The sequence below is a fragment of the Cololabis saira genome, chromosome 10 (assembly GCF_033807715.1).
Source record: "Cololabis saira isolate AMF1-May2022 chromosome 10, fColSai1.1, whole genome shotgun sequence".
Lineage (NCBI taxonomy): Eukaryota > Metazoa > Chordata > Actinopteri > Beloniformes > Belonidae > Cololabis > Cololabis saira.
The window spans coordinates 34,060,028-34,080,454 of record NC_084596.1 but is presented as its reverse complement, the minus strand read 5'-3'; the positions used below and the strand labels follow the sequence as shown (position 1 = coordinate 34,080,454).

The 20,427-nt window shown below is 42.6% G+C and overlaps 2 protein-coding genes across 2 annotated transcripts; one reads left to right on the top strand and one right to left on the bottom strand.

Annotated features, from left to right (window-relative positions):
• Positions 1–2,544: 2,544 nt before the first annotated feature.
• LOC133452945 (transcription factor JunD-like) lies at positions 2,545–4,911 on the top strand. Its single transcript, XM_061732713.1, has one exon. It carries the CDS (start codon positions 2,743–2,745, stop codon positions 3,676–3,678), a length of 936 nt encoding a protein of 311 aa, XP_061588697.1. The 5' UTR covers positions 2,545–2,742; the 3' UTR covers positions 3,679–4,911.
• A 1,355-nt stretch (positions 4,912–6,266) lies between these two features.
• On the bottom strand, positions 6,267–18,760 carry LOC133452925 (ras-related protein Rab-3A-like). The gene is made up of 5 exons (XM_061732679.1): positions 18,674–18,760; positions 15,049–15,273; positions 12,098–12,216; positions 9,977–10,101; positions 6,267–8,929 (listed from the first exon to the last, which is right to left on the bottom strand). Exons 2-5 carry the CDS (start codon positions 15,271–15,273, stop codon positions 8,739–8,741), a joined length of 660 nt encoding a protein of 219 aa, XP_061588663.1. The 5' UTR covers positions 18,674–18,760; the 3' UTR covers positions 6,267–8,738.
• Between the last annotated feature and the right edge of the window lie 1,667 nt (positions 18,761–20,427).

Sequence of the window (20,427 nt, the reverse complement as noted above, 5' to 3'; positions counted from 1 at the left end):
TGACAGAGAAAGTTGAAGTCAAATTACACTTCCCGGGCTCAGATTTTCTCTTATACGACCTCTGGCCCGCTCCATTATCTGAACTTGGAGGATTTCCTCTCCTCTACGTTTTTGTTTAAGTCGTATCACAGCTACTCCAATGATGTCTGATGAAAAAGGCTCGTCTTGTCTCAATGTGCACTTTGTGGTCCCAATCCCAGAAAATGACTAACACATTCTGGATGCAGCAGCCTCTGAGACTGGCACTGAGAACAGTAAACCCGATACCCTCCCCGTGTCTCAGAGACTTTCAGGGGGAACAAACGTTATGAGACAAATGCTTCAAACAGATAACAGAAGGACAGTCTGACGGTGCGGCTCCACGGACCACCCACATCCCCTGCCTCCCCTCCCTCAACCCATTTACCTTTCCCCCTCTGACTTACCCGCGCGTCACTGCCTGTGTCAGTGTTGCCGTGGAAACTGATGATGTCTTCTCTGCTCCGTGGCGCTGCTGCAGGCAGTCTGCTGACGTCTTTGCTGTGTATGGGCGGAATAACAATATTGTTGCAGATTTCACAGCAGAGCCGGTCTCGCTGGTATCTTGTACACACAGCTTCTTTGACTTTATCCGCAAATATTTTTGTACAGTGATTTTATGAATGCGTTTTTTTCTTTTTCTTATGCTTATTTGTAACGTTTCAGAATTGCTTTGGTTGTACTTGACAACAAATATTTGCATATGGCTCAGTTATACAAATATCCCTAGTGGCAAATAATGCAACATTCTATTCTGTTCTATTCTGCCATATTCTGTTTTATTCTGCTATGACTATTCTATTCTGTTCTATTCTATTCTGCCATATTCTATTCTGTTCTATTCTATTCTGTGATATTATGTTCTATTCTATTCTATTCTGTCATATTCTGTTCTATTCCATCATATTCTGTTCTATTCTGTCATATTCTGTTCTATTCTATTCTGTCATATTCTATTCTGTTCTATTCTGTCATATTCTATTCTGTTCTATTCTATTCCGTCATATTGTATTATGTCATATTCTATTCTATTCTGTCATATTCTGTTCTATTCTATTCTATTCTGTCATATTCTGTTCTATTCTTTCATATTCTGTTCTATTCTGTCATATTCTGTTCTATTCTATTCTGTCATATTCTATTCTGTTCTATTCTGTCCTATTCTATTCTGTTCTATTCTATTCCGTCATATTGTATTATGTCATATTCTATTCTATTCTGTCATATTCTGTTCTGTTCTATTCTATTCTGTCATATTCTATTCTATTCTGTCATATTCTGTTCTGTTCTATTCTATTCTGTCATATTCTATTCTATTCTGTCATATTCTGTTCTGTTCTATTCTATTCCGTCATATCCTGTTCTGTTCTATTCTTCTTATTCTGTTCTATTATGTTCTGTTCTGCTCTACTTTATTGTCTTGACACATGGATTACACATGGATTACCCCTGCCAGGTAAATAAATATAAATCATGAAAGCAGCACAGAGAGCCTCTATACAGGTTTAATTCTGACACACCCTCAGGTGGATGTTTGGTAACTTTTACAACACTAAGACCCGTCTGGTCTCTCTTGTTTTCTCTATTGTCATTCGTTTCTTTCAGTTTCTACCTATCCTTCCTGAGGCCCGCTGCTGTCACCGGGTGAGGGTGTGTCCTCATTGCTGACCGAGATAACAGAGATTAGAGACGCCCAGGGTGGGAGTCCAAAGTTACCTTGCTTGGGCTTTGTTTTCAGGAGAGGGAACAGGAGACAGTCCAACATGAGTCTGTGCTGCTTTAAGAAACAACTTTCTCTTCCAGCGTCGTACCAGCAACCCTTCTAAAGTTATCGCACCAGTTTCTGTAACACATAAATTAATCACTATCATAAAGAAAGTACTATATAAATACTGCAGGCTTCCCCTGTGATGCCCATGAGCCACTAGACCCAAGAAAACCTCCCACTAACTAGTTGGTTTCCTTCTTTTTCATAACTCCTGGCCACTTTGAGACACATGTGAATGACAGATGTGTCTTTTTTTGGTCTTATTTGCAATAAACACCGCATGTTACAACTTCCTGTGTCCTGGGTGATCTGTGGTGTTCAAGTCTGGGGCACAACTTTATTATTAACACCCATAGAAAGCAAAGCAACAGATTGAAATGCCTGCTTTTCTGCTTGTTCCTGGTAAGGCTGCCCGAGCCGGAGATGGGGAAACATTTGTGTGGATCCTGCTTCTCTGTTCCTCTGGCCCTCGCCTCTTACACCTTCCCCGCCCAGCTCTGTTTTGGGCGACCTTGTGCTTTTTATGCTATGACATCAAACCACAATGCATTGCACTGTTTGTAGTTTACTTAAAGTCTCCATGGCGACAGAGGCAGGCTCGGCCCCTTATTCAAATCGGACCGGAAACGCACGTCATCTCGGGCCAATCTCTGCTCTCTGGAGTGACATAATGGAATTTTTAGGTCTAGAAAGCGAGAGAGAGTCCAGCCTCCTCCGATCCTCCGCCGGGAAGAGACTCAATCATACCCGCGCAGAGAGAGCAGCAGCCGAGAGCAGACAAGGGATCAGGGATCAGGGATCTGGGATCTGGGATCTTATCTGGGATCAGGGATCAGGGATCTGCCTGGGCGATAAGAGAGGGGGAATCTGTCCCAGAACACAGGGAGTTTCTGCGGGTTTCCTCATGTTCGGAGCAGCGCAGAGCCGCCCAGCACGCCCTCATACGCGGATGTAGGATGGACCTGTGCCCCGCCAGCAGCCCGAGGGCGGCCAGCATCGTCCTGCACAGCGCGATGATGAAGAAGGAGATCAGCCTGAACCTGGACGAGCAGAGCTCCGAGCTCAAGTCCGGTCCGGACGGGCTGCTGGGCTCCCCGGACCTGGGGCTGCTGAAGCTCACGTCCCCGGACCTGGAGCGGCTCATCATCCAGTCCAGCGGCGGGGTCGGCGGGGTTCACCCCAGCACCCCCGCACACTTCTTCTACCCCAAGTCCGGCAGCGACGAGCAGGAGTTCGCGGAGGGCTTCGTGAAGGCGCTGGAGGACCTGCACAAGCAGAACCAGCTGAGCGACGCGGGCCCCGGGGGGGTTCCCGGGGGCCCCGGGGGCCCCGGGCTGCACCCCGCAGACCTGCCCGTCTACACCACCCTCAACGGCTACGCGGCCAGCCCGCTGGGGGCCACCACCAGCCCGCTGCACGGGGCCACCACCCTCAACTACTCCACGGACACCATCCCCTTCCCACCGCCGCCGCCGCCGCACCTGAGCGGCGCGCAGGCGCAGTCGCAGGCGCAGACGTTGGCCGCCGCAGCCGCGCTGTCGCGGCTGCAGGCGGCGGCCAACGCCGTGAAGGACGAGCCGCAGACGGTGCCCGACATGCAGAGCTTCGGGGAGAGCCCCCCGCTGTCCCCCATCGACATGGACAACCAGGAGCGCATCAAGGCGGAGAGGAAGAAGCTGCGCAACCGGATAGCCGCGTCCAAGTGCCGCAAGAGGAAGCTGGAGCGCATCTCGCGGCTGGAGGACAAGGTGAAGTCCCTGAAGACGCAGAACACCGAGCTGGCGTCCACGGCCAGCGTGCTGCGGGAGCAGGTGGCCCAGCTCAAGCAGAAGGTGATGAACCATGTCAGCAGCGGCTGCCAGCTGCTGCCCAGCCAGGTCCAGGCGTACTAACTAACCCCGGACCGGACTGACGAACTCACAGCGCTGAATGTGCAGTCTTGTGCCGCGTTCCATTTGTCCTCGGAAGTGGGAATTTCCTAGTTCCTAGTCGGTTTTTTCAACTGGAACGCCCCTCGAAGTGGGATTTCCCACTGGGAAAGTGGGAGAGTCTTCACCACCCCCGAGTTACCATTCCGAGATGGCTGCCCCGGTTGTAAACAGTAGAAGAGAGCTCTGTAAAAATTCGTACTAGCACTTCTTTCTAGTTTTGGTCACACTAAATCAGTCATATACAAGTATTGTTCAGCATATATATGCTGCTATAGTGTACTTCACATTTTTCATGTGGTATATGAGAACTACAAACTTGTTTTCCGACTTTGTAACTGGAAAGCTGATAACTCGGCTGTGACGTCATTCCCAGGTCCGAGTTCCGACTTCCGAGGTAAATGGAACGCAGCATTGCAGTAAAAACAGTATTATGCATTGAGCCTGATTTATGGTTCCGCGTTAAATCGACGGCGTACGGCATACGTCGCCGCGTACCTTACGCCGTAGGCTCTGCGTTGGTGTAACGCGGAGCCATAAATCAGCCTTTATAGGGAACATGTATCTTCTGTAACGGGGAAATCCTCCACGGGACCAAAGACGGTGACATCGTGAATTGTTTATGTTGTTGACTGTGCCTGAGATGCAAAACTAAACTTTTGAACGTCACGGACTCTGATGAAAAGCTGCAAGTCGAGGGAAAAAGGAGGCAAACGTGGAACTCAGCCCGCTTTGACTCGTGGAAATCTTGCAGTGCGTTTTTTCTTTTTCTTTTTTTTTTTTGCAGGAGACACGACTGACTTTGTTCCAGTTTTGCTGAAGCCATGTAGCAACCCGCTATCCGATTATTTAGGATGGCTAAAGTTGGACAATCTCAACGAGGATGCAACCAAACTCCAAGTGATGTCACTCACGACATAATGTAACGCCTTAAATGTTTACATCCATTTAATAACAACGGTTTTATTCACTGAAACATGCATCGTCTTAGTAACTTTGATTCCTTTCTCTTCTCTCACTCCCAACACTGTCCCGTCCCTCCTTGTTTTCCACGACGGTGGCTGCTGCTTTGTTCTTTACTCTCCAAACGTCCATAACTATATAAATCTATATGTATTGAGAAACCTGTATTCATGTGTGGTGGACATGTCGCTCATGTCTCTCTCAGACATTTATTAAAGTCACTACATTATTTAATCTCATGTATTTAATGTCTTGCTGGAAGAAGAGTTTCATTTATTCCAGTTTCAGCTCTTTACATTCATACACTGGTAATAGTGCAGTTTGCTGCCCCCTACAGGGCGCACTTGGAATTACCGCAACACGTTTCTGAACCACTGGTAAAAATACAGCATCACGGCTCTCGAGGATCACATTAATTCAATAAATAATTAAAAAATGAACAGTGTAGCTTGGAAAAATCTAAAATCTAAATCTAAAAATCTAATCTATCTAAAAACATTAAATAATATGGTTGCAAGTAATGCAAGTTTTTTTTTTCAAACTTTCTGGAGAATCGTTCAATCAGGAAAGTTATTGTCATTTGCATTCCTACCACAAATACTTATTTGTGGTATAACAGTTGTGCATATATCATTCTGAAATTAGAAAAGAGTATTCGCAGAACTTAAGGAGCTGCTCAACCTGGCTAGTTGACAGGAAACATGGTTCCAACAAGAAAGCTGAAAAAATGGTTAGAAGAAGAAGAAAAGATCAAAGTTCTTTAAAAAAGTTGATCCAACAAGGAGTTTGGTAAAATAAAAAAAAACCATGTCTGGAGTAAGCCATATAACAGCAATGTTTTAAACTAAATAAAAAAACTAAACACAGCCTGTGTTTTGTTGTTCCTGTGTTACACAGGAAGAATTAGGGATCAGTGCTTGGGACTGGCCACAGAAACAAAAGAAAACGCGGGGACAGTAAGTTAGAGAGAAGCAGCTGTGGAGGTCGTCAGGCATGGACTTAAGCTGCAACTCTCAAGCAGGTCCTGTAGAATACATGAAGGTTGAGGACGACAGGCTGTAAATGCACTACGTTCATTGACATTCTGGGCCCTTTTCCCTCATTCCATCAATCAAAGGCTGATTTGCTGACGATTAAACATTTTTTCAGGATAATAAAGGACTCTGCCACGGATGAATAATGATACACATCCTCTTCAGTAACAGCATATGAGCTTGATGACATGGACAGCAAACAGTCAGGAGCTCAGCTGAACGCTCTAATTGGAAACACATGGTTGAACTTGGGAAAGAAAAAAAAAAATCTGACAATTGCAGCTTGATTTTTGTGCAACTCTCGACTTTTTTCCTTCTACAAAATCATTTCAATGAACGTCTTCCAGGAACTTTGCACCAGTTTTTAACTCCTAAGATACTCCAATCGTTTAATTATTCTTACAACAGATAATTGGAAATGTAAGAAATGAAATGAACCAAAGTAGTTAGAATAACTAAAAAGAAAAAACAGAAAAATTGTTAAAGTAATATGTAAAATTAGATGAAAAACTGAAGTTGAGCACAGGAGAGAAAAAGGAACAGGGCCGAAATGAATAATTTATAACTGTTTTATTTAATAATCTGAGGCATTTTTTACAAAGCCAGAGCAGTGAGCAGCTAAATAGCCGTGTGTCATTCCTGTCATGTTTTTTCAAAATAAAAGAGCCGAATAAACGTCATCCAACAGTTGCGGGTCCATGTTTTTCTGCTCGTGACTACATGAACGCTTCAGCATGAAGACCGATGTGAAATACAGCTGAACCAACACAAAGTCCTGCTTGACTTTTCTTTATTGAGTCCTGTTTTATAAACCTGATATCACAGAATTACAGCACATTTCACACAACTAATACCTGATGGGGAGGACGTTTGTATTTACAGCTATTTCTGACATGGAGGGAGTAGGAGGACACAGACATTCGTGACGGGATTAATGGATTCTGAAGTTTTCAACAAGGTTTTTACAATTGTTGCAAAACGATTATGTGAGATGACGAAAGAAGAAAAAACAGTAAGATATGAGAAGAAATGACATTTAATTAACTTTTCAATGAAGGATGCGTTAACCTCCACAACCCATTTTCCTGACTTATATGATGTCCAATAAGCATCGCCTTCAGCCTAAAACATTTTTCAAACCTTTAGAATAATAATAATAATAATAATAATAATAATAATAAATACTCTCTTTGTATATATTAACTGCACATTCATAGCAACCGTACTTGTGATATAATCCTTATTCTGTATTGTAGAGTTGCTTGATATTTGAACATAGAAAGAAACAACTTTAGGTTATACAACCTAACAAATAGATGATGAGACAACCACACTTGTTACCAGACCATAATAGGCTCTTACACTGGAATGTTTTATCGTCGCGCTGAAGCAGCATCCTAATCTTTGTACGCTCTGCAATGTAAACACAAATACACTTGAATTCAAAAGCTTTGACAGTTTAGGCATTTAAATACTACACAAACATCTCTTTAAAAAGTCGAGTGCTGAAAACTACCTTTAAAAAAAAAGTTAAATAAATAATACAAAATAATTGAGCAAAGCTATTCGTACATGCTTCAGCGCATCTGTGAGTGTATGACTCACAGAAGGTTTGCGCTGCACACAAGAGCAGAAAAGTCCTTTACGTGATTAGAGGAGAAAGAAAAAGACTACATCTGATGTTTTACGAGCTTTAAAACGACACGTTCCATGAAAAATAAAGACAGAAGTCTGATTTATGTGAGAAACTAGGGACGTCGATGCGGAGGAGAGATCTTTAGTTGTCCTTCTAGTGAATACACGTTGGATTCTGCATGCTTACAGTTAAAGTTAATAAAACAAGGGGTCTAACATCCGAAACATTTAAACCCTTTTGGTACTTCAAAGAAGGGAAACGGTAGGACGGATGTATTTTAAGTTCAGATAACGGCTCACACACACTGCTGAATCAGCATCTGTCCTGAACGTCTGCGAGTCACACTTGACACATGGTTCCAACTCCCAGGTGATCTTTATTATTTCACGTCAATTTTATATGGATGTTTTAATTGTATACACTTCAAAAAGCACACCTATCAACTTATACACTTTTAAATCTACATAGTGTGGTGAAGGAGGTCAGGTTTCCTTTTACATTTCCTTAAAAATCCTTTAGCGGACGCTGCGGCTCAATGCTGATAGAAATTCTTTAAAATTCAGATTGAGCTCTACTTCAATTTAAAACAATACGAATAATAAGTTAACTTAAGAACCAAAATGGATGACTAAAAAAAAAAAAACGCTTTGAATAATTTATTAAATTACAAAGATAAAAAAATCCAGCCCACCTTGTTCCGACATCAAACCTAGCTGCTAGATATATTTGTATAAAGTCCATCACATACGCTGACAAGGTCACAGATTCATAACTAAACCTAAAAAAAGTTCTATCCACAGCAAAAACACCTTTTCAGAGGGGCGACAGGTATGATACCTGCACGTGTTTGTATGAATTAAAATCTGAGGCTGATGTGCTGAGTGGGACCTGTGGTTGGCCCCGGTTACGGACGCACGAGCCGTTTTGTTGTAGCTTTGACGGGTTTAATGTTTGCATCTACACTTGTGTTTGCACGCGTTTTTTGTGCGTGTAAATGTGAAAGACAGATATGTGGGCATCACCCTTCTGTTACACTCCTCCACCTTTCAGACTGAATCCGTGCTTTGCTGAAAATATCATCTTTGCAGATCTGGATGCAGAAATGGGGCTGGAACGTTAGCGCAGCCGGCTCGGTCTATGTATGGCAGTGTTCACGGGTAGAAAATGCACATGAATAAACATGAACAAAAGCAAAACTTCAACCGAGTAAATAACAAGAATAAATAAAAAAGAAAAAAGAAAAAGTGTCAATTTTGAAACAGCATTAGGTGTTGAGTGAATGTGTGTGTGTGTGTGTGTGTGTGTGTGTGTGTGTGTGTGTGTGTGTGTGTGTGTGTGTGTGTGTGTGTGTGTGTGTGTGTGTGTGTGTGTGTGTGTGTCCGCTGTCGTGTTCAGCAAGCACAATCTTGATGGGACCTCTGGGGCTGCTCGCTGAGCTGAGGCCCCTGCTTAGCTCCGGTGATAGTCGGGTCGTTGTTATCCAAACTCTCCGACATCCTCTCGCAGATGACGTCCACCAGCCGCTCGAAGGTCTGCTTCACATTAATGTTATCTTTAGCGCTGGCTTCAAAGTACTCGAACCCTATCAACAGAGGAAAAGCAACGGGACACAAACTCAAGTTAAATGCATCACTTTGATCCGAAGCCTATCAAAAATAATTGCCCCGTGTCTCGGTGACGGGTCATTCTGCGGCTGCAGCCAGGCAGCTTACACTCCGCCAACTTTTCCCTCCATACCAGATGATTGGAAACATTTTGAGACCAAAATCGGTTTTAAAGTCTTGAAAAGCTAATTCCACATAATCACACTTGAAAAAAAGAATCCAAACTATGTTTCAAATCAGTGCTGTGATACAGGATCTAAAAGGAAAACCCTCCAATGAAACGTCTCTTCCCAACCGAAAAGATGATGCGCCGTCCTACATACCGGACGGATGCTGCTGCTGCTGCAGCAGCACGTCACAGAGTCTGTGACGTAAATGTCCCCAAGTTTAAAATAACTTCTCCCCCAACTGTTAAGTCTAATTTCTCTCCGTCTTTCTTTTCTCTTCTTCTCTCCTCCCTCATCCCCATCTCTCTCATTTCTTCCTGCGTTAATACTGACTCCCCCTTTTTTTTAAATTATTATTTACTTATCATTTTTCCTTATTTATTTATCCTATTTATTTTTTTTGCTGCTGTCTCTCTCTTAAAATAATCACCATTCTCATACACACCACACACACCCACATACATGGCCACATATAAGAAGAAATCTGAGCAAAAACATTGATTTTGTTGTTTTGTTTTTGTACTGTTTTGTTGGTCTGTTAGTTTTTGTTTTTTTTCTAGCATCCCCTCTTGTCCTGTACGTGTATGCGTTTTTGTTTTGCGCACTTGTATTGTTACCTGTTTTGTATTATTTTGTGTTTTTGATCACCTGTAAATAAAATGTAAAAAACAGTCTAATTTTCAAACACCGTCAGCAGAGAGCCAAACGTACGTCATCCCTCAGTAAATGACTTTTTGTCTAAACCAACTGCGAAAACGAAATGTTTTAACCAAAACCTGAACCACCTGAATGCAACAAAAATGTTTCAACCGAAGAGAGGAAGCGCAGCGACGCTTGTCCCTCGTCCCGCTCACGTACCCAGTTGCTCAGACAGCTGCCGCCCTCTCTCCGACGCCACCACCCGCTCGTCATCCATGTCACACTTGTTCCCCACCAGGAGCACCTGAGCGTTGTCCCACGAGTACGTCTTGATTTGGGTCGACCTGTGAACACACGCAAAATGAGCTAAAACACAGGAGGAATCTCATCTTTTTTCAGTACCCAGGGAGAAACGTGTGCAGATTGATCACAAAGCTACTTACTGGATCTATTTCAAATGAATCTGAGACATAAAAAGAGGAGCATGTGGAATATGACGAACTATGGACCTGAAAATCTTCTAAATGAATGGCACATATGTGTTTATAGTGGTGTGATAAGCATGAATACAGCAGTTAATACAGTTGGTTCAAGTTAGCACCACTTATGTGATATTGATCTGAAGAGGACAGGCTATGAAAAAAAAAACTAAAAATCACCTCGGAAACATGTTTGAAGCCTTTTTAAAGCTGAACACACACAAACTGGTATCAATCGCACTTGCAGGCATATCAACTAGCAACATCAGGAGTTTTATTTGTCTGTGTGTAAATGCTTTTACGTCCACGTCTAACATCACTGTGAGTTTTAGCGAAGACTGATCTTTGATGATTCAGGACCTCTGACCACATTCACCGCCATCCTTCCAGCTTTCATGGACATGTTGGACAGCCCTCACTCCAGTTTTAATCTCAGCATTGTCTTTGGTTGTTTTATTTACTTAATGCAGACCAATATTTACCCTCTGTAATAATGCAACAGCTTTTCCAAGACCACAGACGATCTGATCCAGTTTTTTAAGGAATGAGGGGCTAACTGCATCAGCTACAGTTTAATAACCTCACACCGGCTGAAACATTTTAATCTTTGCACCACTTTTCAAAACAGGTGACTTTTACCCTTTTGCTTGGTTAATCCAGGCGCTGATTTGGTTTTTGAACAGGCGGTGCATGCCCCCTGGTACTGTGTGACTACCTACTGTACAACGAGCCTAACAACTGAGTTTGAGTTGTTTATGTTAACAATATTCAGGTGAAACAAACTGCTCAACGGACTTGAAAAGAACCCAGTTGTCAGTACCTTCTGAAGTGGTCTAAGGAAGGGTGTGTTCACGTAAGCAGGAAAAAACACCCACTCATTTGGACGGGTGAAAGGGACCGAGCATGAAAACGCCCTCAACCAACTGACCAAGCTGAGCCTGGCAGCGCTGGAGATTTGCTCTTGGATTTTTGAAGTTTCTCTGAGAAATACACTTTGATTTTGGAGTTAAATTGTCTGATCTACAGGGTCCGTATCTACTTTTAAGAGCAAGCTAAACAGTCAGGTCTTCAAGGAGATCTTCTGCATCTTGTAAACTTCTCTGCTCATCAGAATTAGTTTGAAAATTTTTCCAGCTCTTTGCATGACTCATCACTGAGTAAGCTGCACTTATGACAAGATGATCGTATGATGGCGGGGGTAGCGATCTTGTATAAAAGGGACTGTTGTGTTGGACAGGAAGGGAACAAAAATAAATATAAAACCTTAGCACTGGCATGGCAGCACGTGTGTCCAACTGGATTCACAACAGTCTGTCCAACACTTATCCATGCTGGACCCTCTTACGGGATTTCTTGCTTGTGTTCTCTCAGATGTAAGTCGCTCCGGTTAAAAGTGTCTGCTAAATGACAGTAGTTGTATTAGTAGTAAATTACTGGGAAACCCACTAAGACTGGCAGCTATTTCTAAGTGTTCCCAAACGTGAAACGTCTCGCTCAGTGTGAAAGGATAATGTTCTTATTTCAGACTCCAAATTGTTTGGAGACGGCATCATGAGAGTTCCCGGACTGATGGGCACAAACGGTTCCTTTTCTAGAATCACTGACGCGTTCTTTCCACCGTGTTAACACAACCCTGAACACACCGTACCGTTCATTTGATGTGTCAAACCTAAGGGCTGCTTACTCTCTTAATTCAGGTGAAAACAGTGAAGATGTTCTTAGTTTTGCTCTCTTTACAATTTGGCTTATTTTTACTTAAATAATATTCTTGTTACTCATCTGATGTTGCATTTAGCCGGTTTTAACAGACCTGGCGAGGAGCGCACGAGTTCATTTCAAGGAAAAGAAGGTTGTTCTTTACCAGTCTTGAACAGCGTTGAAGGACTCCTCGTTGGTGATGTCGTACATGAGGATGAAGCCCATGGCTCCCCTGTAGTAGGCCGTGGTGATTGTCCGGTATCGCTCCTGTCCAGCAGTGTCCTACAAACATGCAAAAGACTTGAGATCATTTTGAATAGATCACACTATTTACAGAAGAGATTCAAGTGGAAGCAGACTCAAATATGTACCCAGTACCTGAAAATAACTTGTTGCAGGGCATCTACGTGATGAATACCTTCAGTTAAACTGCTATGAGCATTAATTATTCTGGAGTCTCATATAATCAGCAGCTGGTCCCGGGGGAAGGTTTTTATGGTGCCAGCAAAGTGTTTTAAGGCTACTGCCAGAAACACAGCAAATGATCGTGGAAACTTAACAGGAACGTATTACCAAATACTACCGATGCACGGTTCCGATGCATCTGTTTGGTCAAACACCAGAAGTAAACTGGAACTGTTTTTCATCAGTAATTATTTAGGGAATTTTCCAAAGCAGAAGTATTAATGATTTCAGTTTTAATTCAAATCACACCCCCAATATGACATGATATGCATCAAATTGTGAGTTGAATTTCACACCAATTCCGAAACAAAAGTCATCTCAGGCCCTTTACACAGATGACCAGTCTGGTCCAGTCCAATCAAAACCCATCCAGTTCAGTTCAGTCTTATATAGTCTGGATTCAACGTTTACATGAAGGCCTAGCTAATGGAGACGGCAAACTGCATCACATATTCACCTGAACTCCCCCATAAGCAAGGGGTGAAAGTGGAGGTAAAAAAAAAACTTGATTAACAGGGTTTCAAAAAACAGGTTTAGGCATTTAGGATCAAAATATCAGAAACTGTCTGAAGGAAATGGGATTTACACACAGCTAACCCAAATGTATAAAAAAAACTGCCTGAAGAAAAGAAGTCAAAGGGATTGATAACATGAGGACCAGGGGACCAGGAGGTCTTTAACTCTGCTGTCAATGCAAAGCAGCACATTGACACCTTAGTCTTTCCACCATTTGAATGAAGGTTTAATGATGAGGGAAATTTATTTTTTTTCAGGATAATTAGACCCAACTAATTACATGGCCAGCAATCAGTATAATTCTAAGTCTCTGGTGGAAACTGAAGTTAAAACTCTCCATGGCAAGATACAAAGCTGCTATAACCCAGTAACAGAATCTGATCAATATCTGATCAATGAAGGATATAAAAAGGACAGGTGCAGCAAAGAACTACATGGGACTCTTTGTTCCCCCTAATAATTAAATGGTTCCTTATATTTTGTCAGGGGGAAAATATAATACTGTAATTTCATAAACATTTTTAGTATTTCTGCACAGAACCACAATGTTCAGCTTTTAAATATAAAAGTGTCAAACTCTGGATTCATATTTAATTTTAAAGGAAAACTCATCTCCTAAGAATCCCAATTCAATATTTTTCATCAGGGTTTAATGTGACGTTTCAGAAACTGCACCAAACTATTTTCAAAGAGGGAAACTCTTTACATCTCTTTGGATTATGGCACATTAATACAGTTAGAGACATGAAACAAAGTTAGCTAAAAACAGAGGCGTAGCTCAGGGCAAAAAGCGTGAACAAAAGTTATTTCAAGGCTCACTGTATACTTAAATAAATTGTTCATTGTACCACGCTGCAGGGATGAACAGTCAGCAGTTGACTGACTACCTTTACACGCAATAGCAGCAATATTCTAACTTTTCACATTATTATGATTTTAGTTGTTCCAAAAGTTGCTAAAAAGGTTCTCTATACTGACGTTTAATGTTACAGAGCACAGTCTGACATCTTTAAAGACATTACATGTTTTGTTTATCTACACAACTGTGTTATTCGCTCCCGCTCACAGCCTTGATTACCTCTCTCAAAACACCAGGTATAACTGGTGTTTCTACCTCAAAACTGTGTCGCAGCTTCCCTCATAATCGTCTTATTGCAATGCAGCAATCTTTGCTGTGAAAGATCTTTTAGGACAGGAAGTGTGATCGAGGTACATGCACGTTTAAGCAATGCGACCAAGACCAAACTCTCCACAGAGCTCAGTTTGATCATTTCTTGCTCATCAATATCCTTTTCTCAGGTTAAGGTAATCAAAAACACTGTTGTCCTATTCAAAGTTATGTCTTTATTGCGTTGATATCAGATATTTAGTGTGCATGTAAGCACTGAAGCAGCTCAAAGAGATCACCTCAAAGAAAGAATCAGAGACAACTTATACATTCACTTTAGAGAAATCCTGTAGACCTGTAGTTGAGGCCACTAGGAATATAACGCTCAATGTCCACAAATTCACCTGATGGGATGCCGGTGAGGTGGTTCCAGATTTGAAATATTCATCTCAGCTTCCCATTTTAGTCATATAAATGATGTTGGTACAACAAAATAGATTCTTTCTGACATTTTCATTCAATAATAACAGTTACTGTTGAAATAATTATCAGATTACTTGAAAAGCGTAATTATTACAGCAGACATGACATCACACTGTTTTGTCATACACCTAACTTTCTCTGTACTGGTTATAGAGACGGAAACAGACCATCCTGTGCAAATATGCACGCTAAACAAAGCTGGTAATTAAAACTTTAAAAATGAGTTCAAGCATTGCAGACTGCAGCTCAGAAAACCTCAACTCATGGTTATCCAGCTCTCAGGCTGCTCAAATTGTTGTGTAGTGCTTTACAGTAGGTTGTGTGGGCACTGTTTTCCTGTGACGTCAGAAAAAAAATCTATAAATATAGGCAATAAGAAAACCAAACCAAACTCTCAATATAAAATCTCAACTTCAGAAGAGTTAAAAGCATCTACAGGGAAACAACCTGTTCAGTAACCCAATTTTCTCAGGATTTCCTCACAATCTTTCTTTCTTGTCAGAGTTGTATCTACAGTACAACTTTACTTTGTATGTACTCACCCAGATTTGCAGCTTTATCCTCTTGTCATTCCTGTAGATGGTCTTGACCTTAAAGTCGATGCCCACCGTGCTGACAAAGGCGGGTGTGAAGGAGTCGTCTGCATAGCGGAAGAGGAACGAAGTTTTTCCCACGCTGCTGTTGCCAATGATGAGGATCTTAAACATGTAATCAAAGTTCTGGTCGGAGGACTCCTTCTGTCCAAACGTGGCATTTGCAGACGCCATCTATGCATGAAAGAAAGTTCACAAAGTTACTGGCAAAAGTGAAGACGCTTAAGGAAATGTTTAATTCTTGTGCAATTTCTTATTAAGATTCATCTGCAGAAGCAACCACACTTTCAAGACATAAAGCAGCAAGTTAAAAAAGTCCCAACATTGAATGATTCAGTAGCTTGTAAAACCAGTCTGAGGAGCAACAACTTGAAATGATGGTTTCTGTATGATCTCATCGGTCACTTCTGTTTATTCAGTTTAGTCAGTTCTATTTTTACAGAGTTGCTTCATGTCATCGAGGTTTGCAGGCATTCGTTTATATCCTGCCCTCTTAGGGTTTTACAACAGAATCTCAATGAGATCGAAATTTGAACTTTAACTGGGCCATTTTTTTTTCTTTTTGCTAGTCCCTGGAATAATGGTCCTGATGTATGAACTCATTTTCTTTTGTTCATGCAACTGGCAGGTAGTGAGCTCCAGCTTGTTTCTTTGTCTTTTGGAGTTTGGCCATCCTGGCGATGGCAGGTTCCTGATTGAGCCAACTCATCTTTGGGAGATGAATGGAGAGTTCTGTCTTTATCTTTTTATAGGCTTGCCGTCTATTTATAAACCCTCTCTCACAGACTTTAATTTGTAGCCTGTTGTGGTTGAGATGTGGGCCATTTCTGTCACTTCTATAAACATTGCAAGTTCTTGACTTGGGTAGAACTTGGTAGGATGTCCGTGCTCGGGAATATAGACATCTGTTTTGAATGTTTCTTGCTGTAAAAGAATGGACTTTCAATGACATATTCTTCAATTTAAGACCCAGTGTCCTGCATGAGTTAGATGTTTCCCTGTTCTAATACACCTCGTTTACATCAATAAGTCATTAATAGACTTGTGCAGACCTTGATAGTAAACTGATGGTGATCCATACATTCTGACAGATAAAACCACATTTGATCACCACAGTGCTCTTGCATTTTTGATAAGATTTTGTGAACTGGTAAAGACCAGATTTATCTAAGTATTCATTCTTTTTTTCTCTCCTGTTTAATCTAGACAAGAAAGAGGGCGTGTTTCCTGCTGCGAACACTCATTAAATAATATTATTATCTCTCTGACGTCAGATACAGCTATCTGAGCAATCGGTCCTTAATAATTTTTTTTTATCAGGAAATTGATGCAGCAGTCCTGCAAAGTCGCTGCGTCAGTACAAGTCATTAAAATCACGGAGCACTGCAGCTTCACACTGGTGGGAGACGGGACGCACACCTTTACCTCCTGCAGATAGCAGAGCAGACAGCAGACAGAGCAGACAGCAGAGCAGACAGCAGAGCAGACAGAGCAGACAGCAGAGCAGACAGCAGACAGAGCAGACAGAGCAGACAGCAGAGCAGACAGCAGAGCAGACAGCAGAGCAGACAGCAGAGCAGACGACAGAGCAGACAGAGCAGACAGCAGAGCAGACAGAGCAGACAGCAGAGCAGACGACAGAGCAGACAGAGCAGACAGCAGAGCAGACAGAGCAGACAGCAGAGCAGACAGCAGAGCAGACAGACAGAGCAGACAGCAGAGCAGACAGCAGAGCAGACGACAGAGCAGACAGAGCAGACAGCAGAGCAGACAGCGCAGACAGCAGAGCAGACAGAGCAGACAGCGCAGACAGCAGAGCAGACAGCAGAGCAGACAGCAGAGCAGACAGAGCAGACAGCAGAGCAGACAGCGCAGACAGCAGAGCAGACAGAGCAGACAGCAGAGCAGACAGCAGAGCAGACAGTAGCAGACAGAGAAGAGCAGACAGAGCAGACAGCAGAGCAGACAGAGCAGACAGCAGATGTTAGCAGACAGCAGAGCAGACGACAGAGCAGACAGAGCAGAGCAGACAGCAGAGCAGACAGTAGCAGACAGAGCAGACAGCAGAGCAGACAGCAGAGCAGACAGAGCAGACAGCAGATGTTAGCAGACAGCAGAGCAGACGACAGAGCAGACAGAGCAGAGCAGACAGAGCAGACAGAGCAGAGCAGACAGCAGAGCAGACAGTAGCAGACAGAGCAGAGCAGACAGAGCAGAGCAGACAGCAGAGCAGACAGTAGCAGACAGAGCAGACAGCAGAGCAGACAGAGCAGACAGCAGAGCAGACAGAGCAGACAGCAGAGCAGACAGAGCAGACAGCAGAGCAGACAGCAGAGCAGACAGTAGCAGACAGAGCAGAGCAGACAGCAGAGCAGACAGCAGACAGAGCAGACAGTAGCAGACAGAGAAGAGCAGACAGAGCAGACAGCAGAGCAGACAGAGCAGACAGCAGATGTTAGCAGACAGCAGAGCAGACGACAGAGCAGACAGAGCAGAGCAGACAGCAGAGCAGACAGTAGCAGACAGAGCAGACAGCAGAGCAGACAGCAGAGCAGACAGAGCAGACAGCAGATGTTAGCAGACAGCAGAGCAGACGACAGAGCAGACAGAGCAGAGCAGACAGAGCAGACAGCAGAGCAGACAGTAGCAGACGACAGAGCAGACAGAGCAGACAGAGCAGAGCAGACAGCAGAGCAGACAGTAGCAGACAGAGCAGAGCAGACAGAGCAGACAGAGCAGAGCAGACAGCAGAGCAGACAGTAGCAGACAGAGCAGACAGCAGAGCAGACAGAGCAGACAGCAGAGCAGACAGAGCAGACAGCAGAGCAGACAGCAGAGCAGACAGTAGCAGACAGAGCAGAGCAGACAGAACAGAGCAGACAGCAGACAGAGCAGACAGCAGAGCAGACAGAGCAGAGCAGACAGCAGAGCAGACAGTAGCAGACAGAGCAGAGCAGACAGCAGAGCAGACAGAGCAGACAGAGCAGACAGGAAACAGCAGAGCAGCTTACAGCTCTCATCACCCTGATCCTCTAACCAGGAGCCTCGGGCCGAACAACCAATAATACCCTTCCTGTGGACGCACCAACACACCTTTATACGCCACAGTAAACTAGAGGCTTACTTTAGTCCATTTAGTCCACCTATTAATTTTGAAGACATCATAATAAAGCAGCAGTCTGAAAAAAGCAATATGCTCTAAGTTAGCTTAGGGAAAAAACCTCGGGAAAACGATACCAGGCGTCTCGTTAACTATTGATCACCACAGGAAGCTTCAGCTACCGGTCCTGACACAAATGTAATGCAAATAACACGGCAGTGTCAGACATTTAAACGCAGGCGTCGCTACTTTTTCCGTGAATACCTCGCAGCCACCGTTACATGCATTTAGACGTGACAGCAGGAGCTAACTAAGCATCCCAGATATGTCATGTGAAGGTTACTCTTACTTGTTTATCACGCTATTTTCAACCTAAAACGCACTCCTAATAACCGACGAGTGAACACTATACTATCTGCTGCCAGTGGCAATAACCACCGTGGCCTCATGATGATAAATAAAGGCAGGGTTTACCGTGAAAAGTGTGTTTTCCCCTCAGCTTCACTGCAGCAGCTAGCTCTGGACCAGCTTTGCACCTGCACAATGTAAGTGTAATTGACAGGACAGCTGACCAATCAGAGAGGAGATCCCGCAGACCCGCTCTGCAAGTCCCGCCCCCCGCATCACCCTACCGATGTTTGCTTTCTATTTATAGCACCGCTATTATTATTATTATTATTATTATTATTATTATTATTATTATTATTATTATTATTATTATTATTATTATTATTATTATTATTATTATTATTATTATTATTATTACCTGTCTACCTCACACTCATTCCACCTGCTTTTTTGCACTGTTTTTCTTCCTTTGCACTATTTTTCTATCTTATATTTTTTATCTTTTTATCTCCACTGCAATGTGTATATACTGTCCATATTTTGTAATTATATATATATTTTACTTTTTTACCTTTTTACCCCCTTCCCCGCATGCGTGTGTGTGTGTGTGTGTATATATGAATAATATCTGAAAAAATAATCAGTTTACTCCTGAGCCTTTTTTTGCTTCACTTTTTTGTGCTGTCATTATTTACTTCATCAGTACTTCAGTTCACACAGTTCTACTAAGGAAGACATAATGGTAAAAGTAATTGGTAAATGGTATCAAAGTAATAATACAATTTCTACAATGCCATTAAAAATTCACACTTCCCAGATTTACATAAATCAAGGCAGAAATGGGAGTTCGACTTGGGTGTGACAATGGGTACAGAGCTCTGGTCTGAATTGTGTCAAAAAAGTCTAACTGCCACTATTAACTCCAGATACAGGTTGACCTATTATAACTTTCTCCATCAGTCCTATCTTACGCCACTGAAATTGCATAAATATAAACCTGAGATATCCAGCCTGTCATTTAGATGTAGTATAGAAGAGAGCTCAAAACTGCACTGCACTTGGTTATGCACAAAACGTAACACATTCTGACATCATGACAAAACTTCTAGGAGTGCATCTTCCATTAGATCCTTAAACCTGTTTATTAGGAGATACTACAAATATTGATGCACGATTAAGAAAAGCTCAAAAGAAGTTTCTCTCACTGACCTTGTGTGTTACCAGGAAGTGTATCGCCATCACATGGAAGTCTGACTCCCAACTTTCGATAGGAAGATGGGTTTCAGAAATGAATAGCTGTGTTTCACTTGAAAAAATGACATATACACTCAGGAAAGACTATCATACTTTTACAGAGATGTGGCAACCTTATTTGGCATATATGGACACATTGTCAGCCTCTATGAAGCCTCTATGATGGACGGGTTGTAGATTTATAAGCTTTATTTTGCTGTCAGTGCTTACTGTTGTCTACCTTGCCTCTCAACCGTTTTTTCCTAATTTATTTGTTATTTATGTTTTCTCTCTTTTTTTATTTTTTTGTTGTTGTTGATGGGTGGGCTGGGCAGGGGTTTGAGGTTCTGTGTTTGTGTTTTCATGTATACCTTGAAACATGCTGAAAATAAAATACTCTAAAAAAAAACACACACTTCCTAGATAGTGAAATAAAAGGCATTGAAAGTAATTAGATATTTCCGACACCGTTTCCTTGGTTGAGGAACTGAACTGTGCAGGAAGCAGGAACACTAAGTGAGACAGCTGTTTGAAGCAGTGAACCTAAGAAGCGGCTAGCCAAGACAGGCCCTGGTGCAGGTGTCCGTTCCAGCCTGATTTAAATCTGCTACTATCATCCTTATCCTGAATAAGCCTACAGTAGAAAA